At 48.6% G+C, this 15,177-nt stretch overlaps 1 protein-coding gene across 1 annotated transcript; it reads left to right on the top strand.

Annotated features, from left to right (window-relative positions):
* The first annotated feature begins 8,351 nt into the window (after positions 1–8,351).
* On the top strand, positions 8,352–10,023 carry FAM240A (family with sequence similarity 240 member A). The gene is made up of 2 exons (XM_016202715.2): positions 8,352–8,500; positions 9,891–10,023. Exons 1-2 carry the CDS (start codon positions 8,358–8,360, stop codon positions 10,021–10,023), a joined length of 276 nt encoding a protein of 91 aa, XP_016058201.2. The 5' UTR covers positions 8,352–8,357.
* The last annotated feature ends 5,154 nt before the right edge of the window (positions 10,024–15,177 follow it).

Below are 15,177 nucleotides of genomic sequence, written 5' to 3'. Positions count from 1 at the left end.
GGGACACCAGGCGGAGAGAGGGGCAAAGAGGGGGGAGTGGGAACAGTGAGGTGGGTTACTTAACCGATGACGCGATGGGCACAGAAGCAAGTGAGGCTAAGTCAGAGGGCAGTTCCTACAGAAGGCTGCAGGAGACAAGGCCACCCCTTTTTCCTCAAGGCATAAAGAGAATCGAGTCTCCTTGGAAAAAAATTATATCTAAATTTCCCCAACAGGAGCACGTAATCAGTTATGCTTATCCCATGCCAGGCAGTTATTTTAACCGCTGTAAAAGAGAAAATGTTCCCAATATATTGAGTTGCAAGCCAGGTGATAAAACCGGATGGTAGCGCCCATTTAAAATAGGTGGGCTCCATAGGTGTGCCCAGGAAGGAAGGGACGGACCTCACCCGCCTGTGGCTGCGGTTATTCCCGCGGCGCCGGGCCTGGGGCCGGTGGGGGGGGGGTCTTCCCCCTGCGCTGCTGTGTTTTCCACCGCGAGGGGGTTACAGCTGTTTTCATGCTGGGGCGCAGGAGCTGCTCCTGGGGGGGAAGGGGGAAGGGGTGAGAGGCAGCGCCCTCATTAGCAGCCATGTGCTGTAAGACAATTAGCACTTCTTGGGACCCTGCCTACACCCCCACACAGGGAGTATGATGAAAGGGGGACAGGGACATTTGACCAAAGGTGTCCCCAGCACAGTCTGGCACCTCCAGGCGTCTCCACTTCCCTGCAGGCTTGGCAAGCTCCATCTGCTGAGCTGGGGAAACAAAGAACATATATAGATAGATGATAGATAGATGATAGATAGATAGATAGATAGATAGATAGATAGATAGATAGATAGATAGATAGATGATAGATGATAGATAGATAGATAGATAGATGATAGATAGATAGATAGATAGATAGATAGATAGATAGATAGATAGATAGATAGATGATAGATAGATGATAGGTAGATGATAGATAGATATAGATAGATAGATAGATAGATAGATAGATAGATAGATAGATAGATGATAGATGACAGATAGATAGATAGATAGATAGATAGATAGATGATAGATAGATAGATAGATAGATAGATAGATAGATAGATAGATAGATGATAGATAGATAGATGATAGATAGATAGATAGATAGATGATAGATAGATAGATAGATAGATAGATAGATAGATAGATGATAGATGATAGATAGATAGATGATAGATAGATAGATGATAGATAGATAGATAGATAGATAGATAGATAGATAGATAGATAGATAGATAGATAGATATAGATAGATAGATGATAGATAGATAGATGATAGAGATAGATAGAGATAGATAGATAGATGATAGATAGATAGATAGATAGATAGATAGATAGATAGATAGATGATAGATAGATAGATAGATAGATAGATAGATAGATAGATAGATAGATAGATGATAGATGATAGATATAGAAATGACAGCAGGAGACGCCTCTGCTCCCCCGGGCAGCAGCACCGCCCGGCTCCACAGTTGTCCCTTACATTGACCCTTCACAGGTCAGCCCCAGTTCCTAGGGCATCCTCCCGGGCAGGTGCCAACACTGGGAACCAAAAGATAAGTGAGAAATTATCTAATTGCAAATCACTTGGTTTCTTTTTAATCTTTTTTATTGGAAAAGGAAGAAAGGCAGGCAGGACTGCCTAGCCACGGGCCTCTGTCACCCCAAATCCAAGAATCCTCCCTGCGCATGGGAAGGAGGAGGGGGGTCCACAAAGGGAGGTCAGGTCAATCGCTTTGCAACTCCGTGAGTCCCTAAAAGCCCCACGTGAGAAGCATCAGGGGACAGTAACTGGTGATGTGCCCCCTCCCTCCCATACCTTTCTGCCCCATCCCCACCTTTCTCTCCCACCTGGGAAACACATGGAAACTCTGGGCTGGTTCTGAATTCAGCCTGCGAGAGAATGAGAAGGACCCGGGGGTGGGGGGGTGGGGGGGGCTGGCATTGCAATAGGTCCTCAGCAAACGAGCTGCCACATCTTTCTCTTCCCCGCACAGAAAACTGGTCTTTAATAGGCAAAGGCCATGAATAAAATTTGTGGCACCACAAATATAGAACCAGGAGTACTGCCAAGGAGACATTCGGCCACCAAGGGCCAGGCGGTGGTGACGGGACTAGAATTTTCAGTCTGCCCTGCCTTATATGGAAACTTTCTAACAAAACAAACCACTGAGTAATCATGGGGTTCAGCGTGGAGAAAACCAGGGGCTCTCTAGATCTCATTTTCCTTGACCCTGCAGTGGGGATATCCCATCTATGAAGGATCATTGTGAGGATGGCATGAGAGCGTCCAGGGGTCCTGCTGGACCGGGCCTGGGCCAGATTGCTGCTCTGTGGACCACCTCCACCCTTCCTGAGCTGTACCCTTGAAACGTAAGGACGTGCTTGGCCAGACATGACTGGACTCAGCAGCCTCAATCTCAGTGCCTGGAAAGACCCCAAAAAAGTATTGCCCAAAATACTCTTCTCCACGGCTCTGCTGGAGAACCTGCCCCCGGTTCTCATTTTTCTTTAGAGATGACAGGGAAGACTTGGGTGCAAATGCTAGCGTGACCCAAGGCAGCCCACCAAGCAGGACTGGCTTACCAAGGTATGGGATGCAGATCAGATTTGTAAAGGCCTGGGAAAGGTCAGGAGGGAGACTCGAGCCCAGGCCCCGTCAATTTCGCAACTCTTCTCTTTTTCCAAGCACGATTTTAAACAAGGCCCCTGAAGATAAATGGCCAAGGCAGCCGATTTCTAATTCCCTACAGATCAGTGCACTGCAAAGTGGTCCAGGGCCCCTGGCCACACGAAGGCACTGGAAGCCTCCGAGGGAGGCTGCTGGCTGAGTTTGCAGAGGATGTCTCTTGGAGTTGGGGTCTGCAGTGGACAGAGACCTGGGCCGCTTGGGAACCAAGCCTGTGAGTCAGCAACTCTGTCAAGTCCTGTCCAGCCTCTGCCCAGGCTGCCCGGCACTGACGGGCCTGTCCCCCTGTGCACCGAAAGGCTGCCAGTTTGATTCCCGGTCAGGGCGCATCCCCGCTTGTGGGCTTGATCCCAGGGAAAAGGCGTGCAGGAGGCAGGGCAGCTGACTGATGTTTGCTCTCATATCGATGTTTCTCTCTCTCTCTCTCCCTGAGTGGCCCCCAAACCTACCTCCTGTCCTCCCCTCTGAAAGAACCCTCAGGCCCTGGCCAGGTAGCTCAGTTTGTTAGAGCATCGCCCCCATACGCCAAGGTTGTGGGTTCAATCCCCTGTCAGGACACGTACAAGAATCACCCAACGAATGCATAAATAAGTGGAACAACAAATCTCTCTCTCTCTCTCAAATCAATAAATAAAAATTTTTTTAAATGTTTAACTCAACGGCACAATTTGGCTCTCCTGCTGCAAAGGACCTTCATACTTGGGGGGAAAGGCTATTAAAATGCCCCACAGATTCAGAATCAGCTAGGCCCCCTGCTCCACTGCCCTAGGCTGCCAGAGCACAGGTCTGAGCACCAGCGTTTCGAGCCTGGCCCAGCAGGACGACAACCTGACTGTCTCAGACAGAGGGCCATCCCAGATGTTAAGCCAAGAGCACCACGCTCTGTGAAATGGCTTGAATGTTGCTTTCAACCGAGAAGCCCTTCTTAGTCTGATGACTGTTTCCAGGGAGACAGTCACCGTTCACTGGGAGACAGTGACCATGACCAGTCCCCGCTCCTGCTGCAGGAGAACTGAGCAAACTGTGAAAGGTCTTCACCACCCTCCACGCCGGGATTAGCGGCTCCAAAGGACAACAGGCCTCTCTAAGTCATCCTGTAAAGTGACTCCGAAGTGTGACTTGTCACACCATCCAAGGCTCCTTTGCCCCGAGGGGTAGAGGCGGCTTTGCCTGAGGCCCAGCAGGTTCGTGCTCCCGGATAATCCAGAGCTTGTTCTGAACAATAACGGGCCCCAGCCAAGTCATGGCCCCTGCAGGTTCTGCCAGAGCAGAGCTCTCCTGCCCTGGGGTGGGCAGAGGAGCAGGGCACAGGGGCTATTTTTCACCAGGAAGGAGGCCACCATGTCCCTGGAACGAGACCTCTGTGATTCCTATCCTAATTCGGCGCATGGACCTTGACCCGCTGAGGCATCTCTGCAGCTCCTCCGCGCCACATATAAAGGGCTGAACCCTGAGGCCTCAGCACCAGGCGTGGCCTTCGGAAGCCCCAGAGCTGCCCTTCCCGCCCTCCTACCATCAAGTCAGCGGCAGATTCATCTCCAAGGTAATGGGTGCGAATGTGAGTGTGCCGGGGATGCGAGTTCACCTTGCACCTCCTGGGGGAAGTGAGGTGGCTGTGCTCCTTGCACACCTGTCTTTTTCAGCCTCTGAAATTCATCTTCCCTTCTGAACCCCTTGCCTTGCGTCGGCTTGGAAACGACTTAGACGTGTCAATGGGGCTTTTCACATCTAATTTCTATAATTAGATGATACGTTCAAAACAGGCTAAACTCAGTGTGGAAGCCAGAAATCAGTGCCAGTGTTCACTTACCCAGGCTCTGAGGAGATGAGATTCGGTGCAGAAAAACAGTGCATTTAAGGGAAAGATGCTAACCCCCCAACCAACGGCCTAGAGGAACTTCAGACAGGGAGGCTCACCACCGCGGGCTTCTGGGCTTCGCAGGAGACTGAGGCTTCAGAAGGTGCTCTGAGTCGGGTCTTTGTGATTCCCAAGCAGACTGCCTTCAGCTTTCACATGCACGGGAATCAGCTGGGGATTTGAGGAAAATGCAGATTTGACTCAGGTGTTGGTCCGGATAAACCTGTGTTTGTAACAACTCCTACTGGATGCCAGTGCGGCAGGCTCATGGGCGACTGAGTAGCAGGATCCGGGGATGAGTGACTGAATCTTATCAAATCAGCAACAAGTCAAAATACATTTTGCTAAAATATTTCTGTTCTATTTTTAAATTGTTATTTTTGTATTAACATAGGGTAAAAAATGACTCGTGTGTGTGTGTGTGTGTGTGTGTGTGTGTGTGTGTGTGTGCTCAGTTCTATGAATTTGGACACCTAGGGCTGCCCAAAATTCCCTCAGGCTATGCTTTTGTAGTTGAACTCCCCCCCCCCCCACCCCGCCTTTCACCCCAGGCAATTACTATAGCTTGTCTTTCCGGGGCTGTCATATAAATGGAATCATAGAGAACATATAGTCTATTGAGCCTGGCTTCTTCCTCCCGGCCCGATGCCTTCGGGATGCATCGAAAATATTGAATGTATCAGTAGTCTGTTCTTTCTTATTACTGCACAGTGTTCCATTACACCGACGTTTGACAGTTTTTTACCCGCCCACTCACTGAAGGACCATTAGGGTCCTCTCCATAGGGTAGGCCCACAGCTGATCCTATTGGAGCAAGTTTGCGTCCTCAGGACCTGTGTCTGCAGCCCTGCAGATCCGGGCACTTCTGTTGCGGCTGCCAAGCCTCCCTCACCATGGGATTTCCCAGAGACCTGAGGGACTGGGGAAAAGAAAAACAAGTGATTTCCCTCATTCTCTGAGCACCGGGTCAGAGGACTTCCTGGAGCTCTCTCACTATGTTCCCACTTGTGGGTTGCCTTGAGTCTAGGCTGGGGATACCAGAGTGAAAATAGATATTTAGCCCCGGCCAGATGGCTGTTGGTTGGAGCATCGACGCATACACCAAAAGGTTGTGGGTTCGATTCCCGGTCAGGGCACATACCTAGGTCGTGGGTTTGAACCCTGGATCAGGTACGTACGGGAGGCAATGGATCGATGTTCTCTTTCACGTGGATGTCTCTCTCAAAAAAAAACCAGAAGAAGAAGAAGATTTAGCTCCATTCAATGGTAACTGGAAGTCTGGGCTTCAGCGCACCTGCTTCTGTCTGCTTCCCGGGTCCTCGGTCGGCTGCAGAGGCTGGAGAGAGGGTGGTGTCCTTCCTCCCTCTATCTGGAACTGGAGCCCTCCGTTCTATTTCACGCGGTAATCTTTATGAAGCCTTTTAAAATGCTGTGGAAAATAGTCACAAAATAGTTGCTCTTAAAAGGTGTCGGATATGCGAGAAACACGGTGGCGCTCACGCCAGCTGCTAGAGGGAGCCACTCCAGCCATGCGTCCTAAGAGGTAGCCGCAGAAACCAAAATTCTTTTTTTAACAAAACAAACACTTCTCGCATTCCTCGTTTTGGGTTTAATATTCTGAGTAACCCGAGACTTGGGAAATTCAATGGCTGGCACAGCATTAGGACTCACAATGGACAAATGGGCCTTTGTCGTAGCTGGTTCACGGAATGCGTGGGGCCCTCCTGCTGCACGACGCCTCCCTCGCAGATGGGACAAGTTCAGCACATTCGTTTAACTGAATCGATGGGCAGGTGTCACATGCTGTTGTTCTCTTAAACAAAACTTAATTTTGTGCAGCTCATGATGGTCATTGAAGTGGCAGCTTTCCCCCGTAGGTGGGAATCGGCTGGGAGCAGCAGCGCCAGCTGTCTCCGTGGACATGTAATCTGGTGGCTGGATTCTTGGCCGAGGAGGCAAGAGAAATGGAGCCATTTATTTATCAAGGACAATCCCCTGTGTTTCCAAAGGGCTTTCCAACTATTGATATTTTCCTGCTCGCATTTCTTCATGGTGGAGTAGTGTCCTCGTTTTAGAAGCCAGGAAACCGAAACAAACACTCACAGAAATATGCATTACCCATGAAAGAACGGGCTGAAAGGTCCCCTAACAGATAGATGCTGGCAGGGTCTCCCAGGAGCTTAGAGTGGGAACTTGGGTGAACCTCTAGTCCAATCACGGAAGGAATTTCTTCTCTACTTTTACTGAGGCATAGCTTATGCGTAATAAAATCCACCCATTTGATAAGTTTTGGCAATTGTCTACAGCTTTATAATCATCTCCAGAAACAAGACATAGGTTATTTTCATAACCTAAAGTCCCCTCTGCAGTCAGTCCCCTCCCCAACCCCCACCCCAGGGCACCCCCATCTGCTTCTATGTCTCTGCTTCCATAGGACTTTCACTCCAGGCCTCAATACAGTCTGCTTCCCACACCCTGGGGGCTCCCACCCACTTATCAGGCAGGCCCCTTCCCCTAGGAAGCGCCCTGAACCCCTCAGACCATGTCAGGTGACTCTCCTTAGGCCCCCGCCCCATCCCAGCTCCTGTCACAGGAAATTCTGGTGCCTACGATGAGTGTGTGTCCAGCTTACTGCCCATTACACCTGAAACCACTTTCATGATCAAATTTGATCTTCAAAGAAATTTTAAAGATGAGGAAACTGAGGCCAGAAGGATTGATTAACAAGCAGAAGGTACATCAGGTTAATGCACAAACAGGTCTGGAGTAAACATCTGGCTTCAAACCCCTCTCTCTTTCCCACCGCCCCACGGCTCAGTGAGTCTCTGAGAGGGAGCTGTGGTCCCAACCTTCATGCTGAGCTCCAGACCCATGTGTCTAGATGCCCCTTCCAAAGTCTTTCCCTTGGATGTCAGCACCCAGGCAACTGAAACTGTCCAGCACTGCTCGAGGCTCCCCTTGAGCCCTGCTCTGATGCTTCTCATCTTTGCAGAGGCACAGCCGCTGGAGGCTCCACTGATACGCCCTCACCTTCATTCGCCAGCTGAGTTGACAGCCCCAGAATATGTTGTGAATCCGTCCAGTTTTCATGAGCCTCCCCGTTCCCACCCTGGGCACTGCTTCTCCCTGGACATTTCCAATAGCCTCTAACTCCTTTCTCTCACCCTGCTGTCCCTGCTTCTGAATGGTCTGTGGGACCCACTGAGGACTGGGAGTTAGGCAGAGTTTCTTCATGTAAAACTGAGCATTCCTGAGTGTCTGACATGCACCATTCCATACACACACATGCACGTATGCACCTCAAAGTGCTTGCTCTGGTGCATTAGAAACAGGGACCATTTTCTGTGACAAACCCCTTTAGTAACGGGCTTGAAAACATTCCGAAGTCTGCAGTCTGCCTCCTGCCGGTATGGCTGTCGGACCACAGGCAAGTTCTATAACCTTCATATGTCCGTCCCACCTATAAATGGGAAAGGCAATGTTCACTCACGGGGATGTTCGGATGAGTAAATGCATACAATGCCTGCACACACTACTGTTGATGAAAAGTTGAGAAGCCATTCTTCTGTGAGGAGGAAGGAAGGACAGAGGTATGTGCCAGGTGCCTGTGACCTGCCACACCTGTGGGGAGCTTCTGACGTTCACATCACTGGATCCTGTGACTGTTAATATTCCCACTACTGAGGGTCTGGTCAGGGTCTCCTTCAGGCAAATGACACTGATATCCTCAAGAGCCGCAGAGCATGTTCTACAAGGGTTCAAGGGTTTGGCTGATATTTTCTTTTTCAGGGGATGAACAATCAGTACGTCCGCCGGGAGGTCTTCTGCCGGAATACCTGTCACGAGCTCAAGCACTTCTGGGAAAGGGAAATAGGCAAACAGACTTACTACCGAGAATCAGAGGAACGTCGCCTGGGAAGAAGCGCACTGAGAAAGTATGTGGCTTGTTTGTCTATTTCTTATTAATTAATTTTTAAAAACAGACTTTATTTTTTAGAGCAAGTTCACACCAAAATTGAGCAGAAAGTAGAGAATTCCTACATACCCCTCCCTCCATGTGCAACCTCACCACTGTCAACAACCCCCACCACCAACATACATTGACACAGCATTAGTATCCTTGTGTGTCTATTTCTTTATCTAAAATTGATTTTCCCAGAAGAATGCCAGATGGGCATCTCAGAGGATGAAATTATTTTAATTTTCCATCCACACATTGCTGCCACCACCTGTAGTTTTAAAAAGTTCTTCTAAGTTAATAAATTATACTCTAATTTTTATCTTTATAAATGGAAAAAAAATCTCTCCTCTCTATCACTAGTTCTAGTGCATGAGGGTTACACTAAATTTGGGGAGCATATATTTGGATATTGCTTTTTTATTCCATTTTAGAATCTTTGCACTTTAATTGGACTGTTAACATCATTAATATTAATGGTTTGTTTGGGCTTAAACCTACCATCTTGCTATTTGTTTTCTATTTCTCTCATCTTTCTCTATTCCCTTTCTTTTTCTGCCTTCCTTTGAATAAATTAAATATTTTTTATGATTCTATTTTATCTCCTCTGTTGGCTTTTAAACTATATTTCTTTGTGTTATTTTAGTGGTTGCTTTAGAATTTATACATGCATCCTGAACTTATCAATCACAGTCTACCATCAATGATACATCATTTCCTATAGAGTGTAAGAACCTTACAATAGTATAGTCTCTTTTCTCCCCTCCTGGCCTTCGTGCTATGGTACAAAGTACATTTTGACTTCCACATGTGTTATAAACCCCATGTTACATAATTAATAGTTTTGCTTTCAACCATTGATTATCTTTTAAAGAGGTTTAAATAGTAAGAAAAAGTTATTAATATGTACCCACACAGCTGCCTTTTCAGGTGCTTTTATTCCATTGTGATCCTGATTTCCATCTAGTGTCCTTTCCTTCTGCTTGAAGAGACTGCCTTTACCATGTGTTGTGACAGTCTGTCAGTGATGAATTCTCTCAGATTTTGCACATCTAAAAACCTCTATTTTTGAAAGATAGACTTGCTAGGTAAACAATTCTAGATTGACAGGGTTTTTTCCTTCGTACTTTAAAGATATTGCACTTTCAAAGGAAAGTTCAGAAGATTAAGATTAGAATATTTTGCACAGAAGTGAGAGTTATAGTATGTATATATAGTTAAATTTACAAATCTCCTGCATGCCTTTTACAACCTGAAAACACACACACACCTTCAGAAGAAATCAAAAAGAAGGAAGGAAGCTTTCCCTGAACCAACAGCCAAGGAGATGAATGCTCCCTTTGTGTGCACTTTGTTTCCATTTTCAGGCTAAGAGAAGAATGGAAGCAGAGACTGGAAACCAAGCTGAGGCTTCGGAACAACCCAGATGAGTCTGAAAAGCAGGCAAATGTTGACCAAGAGCTTCTTCCTTCACTGACACAAGAGGATACAAAGCACTGAGGTCGCTTTGCTGGGAGAAGTCAATGCACATGGCTGAGTCCCTTTGCTATGCCCAAAGGATATCATACTACTGTTTTCCCCTACCTGCGAGGGATTTACCTGCCAGTCCTTTCCCAGTGTTCAATGGAATTATCAGCCAAGTTCGTCCTCTCTGTGTGTCTCTAAAGATGTGATTACTTGATACCAAAGCTCCATGTGGCATCCTTTATTTCCATATAATTATCATCTACTTTTGAAATCCAAATATTTTCAGTTCTAAGTATGCCAGGGGGATGATCTTCATGGCCATACTTGAAACATTGCACAGTAGTTTCGCTCCACATTTCCCACTTAGGAAGCAGTTTCATGTAATCCTTTCTCATTTTCTTTTTATGAGAAGAAAAATGCATCTTTCTGCAGAAATAAAAATATTGTAAATAGTCATTAAAGTAAGGTTTGCAAATAAATCAATCTAATGCTATTTTTTTCTTCATATGAAATTAATTTTGGCTTATTAAAAAACATGATTATCTAGGCCCATTCAATAAGATGGGGATAATTTTAATAAAACTTGGCTGCTTTGCCATCACTGGTGCTTATGCTCTTTGCTTTATTGCTTAAATTTAAATCTCCACATGCTTGCACTGGTTAGCTTCCTGTCAACTCAGCTAAAGTATATCAGGCCACCCCAACAAAGTGTTTGCCATACAGATTCTGAACTCTGAAATATCACCGCCACTTCCCAGACATCCCTCAGGTCCCCAGTACAGGGCTGCTGATTCTAAAAGCACAAACTGGAACTGGGCCTGGCGCAGCAGTTTCCAACCAGGGCAAAGGACCCCAGAGATGCATGTGGTAAAGCACAAGGCAGTTATAGGCCACACCTTCCATACACAGGGGTGATGTGACCGGGAGACACAGAGCAGGGGCAATTCTGGACAGTAGCAAGTGTGGCGTTCCAGTCCTCTAAATGCCCTGACGTGCCCATGAAGTGCTTCCATCCACATCTCCAGGGAGCCAAGAAGCCTTCATCGGGGTAATGGGAGCCACCAGGATGTCAGAAGTGCTGGGGGAGCATTTGCCCAGGTCCCATACTTCTATGACCCAAGGCACAGGGCTTGGAGTCCTCCCACCTGCTACGGTCTCTCATGCAATCTGGGGTTCAGATCCACTAATGAACTCCAAATTCCAGCGGGGTTGACTGGAGGCCATTTTGATGAAAGAGAAACTTTTGTTGGGTACAAGGGGAAAACAAAAATTGAACAGAGGGAGACGAGAGGACAGGACTCACCGGTTGGGAGGCTCTCAGAAGCCAAGGCCGGCCGTTGTGAACTGCAAGGCACTGCTGCTGGAAGCTAATGCAGGTGAAGGTTCTTTGTCATTCACTGATTCCCATTGGGCTCTGCAACCAGAACACAGCAGAGAAACCCAGAAGCGCTGGCTCTGGAGGCTTCGGTCTAGGGAAGACGGCAGAAAAGTCAAGGCAGTCAGTGTCAGGGACGTTAGCACTGGGAGCCACAGCAGGTAATGGGTCCCCTGGCATAGGGAGGGCTCCTTAAGAACAGGCTGGTTAAGCCCAAGTCATCATGATCCAGGTGAAGGTGAGATTCAGGGCCCCCGGGCCCTGGGTGCTCTGAGGAAAGGCTGAAGCTAGAATGAGAGTGAGAAGAAGGGGTGGCAGGAGCTGAATCTGCAGGAATCAGCGCCCAGGGCTTGTAGGCTGAGAGGTGGAGCGTTTCTCAGGGCACAAGGAGGCACTGAGGGTGTTGGTCAGGGGAGTGCCATGATGTCCATGGTTCTGGAGGGTTGTCCCGTACCAAACGTGGGAGGACAGAGGTGGGAAGGCCAGCCCTCCAGGAGCTCCTGCAGATGCCTCCAGAGAGGCAAAGGCCTGCACTCAGGCACTCGTGGTGGCCTGGACAGGGAAGGAAAGGGAGAGAAGGGCGAGTGCCATTTTCTCACAGTACTGGAGGCTAGGAGTCCGGGATCAAAATGCCAGCATGCTCAGTTTCTTGTCTTGTAGGTGGCCGCCTTCTCACAGTGTCCTCACAGGGCATGGGCGGGAGTGGGGTGGGGGTGCCGTCTGACGTCTTTTCTTATAAAGGCATTAATCCCATCACGAGGGCCCCACCCTCATGACCTCAGCTAAACCCAATTACCTCCCGAAGGCTTCACCTCCAAATGCTATCACATTAGGATTTAGGGCTTCAACAGAGGAATTTGGGGGGCGGAGGGGAGTACACAATTCAATCCATAGCAGAATGGGGATACTTTAAATCTGTGTATCAAGTTCATGACACATCCATTTATAAAACTGACCGGGTCAACACAGCAAACATGAGACCTGTGGAATACGGCCCAGGTTTCACCTTCACCTCTGGGCGGCCCACTAGCGGCAGACCATGAAGCACTGCAAAGGACTGAGAAGTGACTGACACTTAAAGCATAGCCCCCAAACTCATGCCAGGACATGCATTCTTAACATGAAGCGATGGCCTGCCTGCTAAAATGGGTATGTAAAAAGGAGAGAGTTTCATAACCGTGTACTCAAAATGCCCAGGGTACAGTCCAAAATTACTCAAACCAAGAGCCAAGAAAACCTCAACTCAAATGGGAAATACAATCAACAGCCGTAGATGTCGGAATTACCCGACAAGGATTTTCAGGCAGTTATGCCAACGCTCCAACAAGCGACTGCAAGCACTCCTTAAGCACATTTAAATTTTCTTTAAAAAAATCTCAGCAAAGAAATAGTTATAAAGAAGAACCCAATGGAAATTTTAGAAATGAAAGATACAATGACCAAAGTAAACAAACAATAAAAATAATACTGGATGAGCTCAACAGCAGAAAGGACAATACAGAAAAGAGCATCAATAAATTGCAGAGTTAATAAAATTGTCTAATTTGAAAAACAAAGAGAAAATAGTTTTCTATTGATTTTCAAGAAGAAGGGAGGGAGAGAGAGACATTGATTTTTTGTGCCACTTATTTATGCATTATTGATTGATTCTTGTATGTGCCCTGACCGGGAATCAAACCCACAACCTTGGCATGTTGGGACTAATCTCTGGAAGGGCCGTCAAGATAAAGCACCTACTGGGTTGGAGGCCAGCTCCGGGAGGACTTGAGAAATGCAATGGGAGAAGCCACTAGAGGACGGTCCCAGCCACGTGGGCTGGCGGTGGGCAGGGGTAAGATAAGATGGGGCAGGGCCAGGAAGACCCAGGACCCACGTCCTGGGGCTCAGAAACCCTGGCTGCTTTGGCATCCGGTCCAGCCCCCGGGGGCCTGGAACAACATTTATGACATGTTATGAGACACAAAACGTATCTGTTGAATGAATGAATAGAGGGTTTCCCTATAGCACAAGCACATTGCTTTATGAGAAACTCCCAAATAATAGCCCATTCATAGCAGGGCCGAGACAATAAATGTCTTTGGAGGCTTATTTCCTCCCCCGTTTAGCAGAGAGCCTGCCCGGCTTGAGTTGGTCAACACAAAGCAGACTGATGCCAGCCTTCTCCTCTTCACAAGGCCACTTCCTGACCAGGAGGCTTTCGGTATTTCACAATTGTCCAAATGTTTCCATTTGGCCTATAAAATGAAGGGCGCAACAGGGGTGTGGTGCTTCTGGAAGCCTCCCATGGTGTGCCCAGGGCAGTGGTGCCAGGCCCAAGCCCACCTCCGGTGCGCCCCCTGGCTCCCCTGCTTGTGGTTTTTTCCTAATAAACATAACTGTACATTTATACCGAGTGGCTTTAGTGACCGGTGGCCCATGCCCCAAGGCCATGATCCTCTCAGCCCCAGGGGCTGGCTTGGAGGACAGCTCCCACGTCTACGGAGGGCCTTGGAACAGGAAGAGGGACGGATACAAAACTGCAGAGAGTAAACCCCACCAAGGAGAGACAGAGAATCGTTTTCTGGAAAAACTCTTGCCCAGGGTGTAAAAGTCGCTCTTGTTCGGACTCATCTGACTGACAGAGGCGAACCAAAATCATTTAGCTGACGCGCAGCATTTAACGAAGCCGACCGCAAACAGGGCTCCAAGCCGCAGATGAAGCCCCCTGCGGTATGGACCGTAGCCGCACCCCCAGGGTCCTGGATCCAGCCAGCCGCGGAAACGCTCTCAGCCACCAGGGGCCCCACCTTAGAAAGCCAGGCGGCCTTCTCCGGCCTCCGGGATTAATCCGGGTGCAGCAGAAGGTACTAGCAATCGCGGACTCCACCTTGGCCGCAGGGAGGGGGTCTGGGGAGATTTGCCACCCTTAACAGTCCTGGCCAGGGGGCTGAGTCTGCCCTGGATGTTGCCCAGAGCCCAGGTGGTGTCATTGATCACTTCAGCTAAAATCAGGGACAAATGTCACATCACCTTTTCTGACTGGATGACTCCCGTTGTAGGGAAATGCCCTCAGGGTTTCGTACATAATCTGAGTAATCAAAGGTAGTTGCATTTTGAGATGGGAGTTGTCTGAGGGCCACAGGGTCACTGGTGATCTCTGTAACAACAACCCTAAGGTACAAGGCACTTGGTCTAGGTCCTTTCAACAAGCAACAAAAATACCTCAGTGTGACTGATAGGACTGGGGCCGAGTTCAGGTGAGCACCAGCAGTGTGCAAATGCAGAACTGGGATTGTGTTTCACACTTGTCCTATAGCTGCTCGTGAGGTGTCAGGGGAGGTGGCACTGTTCAGAGCACGGCCACATGGGACAAGGTGCCTACTGGTGGGACAAACCTGCCAGGTGACACCAGAACCCAGCGCCTCCACCCTGTGATGAGCCAGGTTCTCACTCTACAGGAGTCTTTGTGCGACATCAGCTGCCTGTCTCAACAGCCTGACATCGCCACACCCCTGCCGGCAGATGTCCCCCGACAAAACCCAGCGGCAGGTTCCCAGTGCTCCGGGCCTCTGGCAGTCAAGAAAAGAACTGCTGTCCCTCGCAAGGCAGAGGAACGGTGTCTCTGATGCAGAAGCCAGTTTGTCTTACAGGGAAAAAAGGCCACACCCCACGGGGCTCGGGCCTTTGTTCTGTATCAGACCTTTGACCCCACCTACCCCCTGGGGTCAAGGTGCTGCTTCACCGCTGCTAAGACTTTTTCCTGTTACAAGGGGGCTGTTTCGGTCCAACCAGAGGACTCTCCCCTGCTGTGGCCCTGAAGCTAGTCTGTGCTC

Source organism: Miniopterus natalensis, chromosome 15 (genome assembly GCF_054644295.1).
Source record: "Miniopterus natalensis isolate mMinNat1 chromosome 15, mMinNat1.hap1, whole genome shotgun sequence".
Classification (NCBI taxonomy): Eukaryota; Metazoa; Chordata; class Mammalia; order Chiroptera; family Miniopteridae; genus Miniopterus; species Miniopterus natalensis.
The sequence above is the reverse complement of the archived record's forward strand: the minus strand, read 5'-3'. Positions and strand labels throughout refer to the sequence as shown.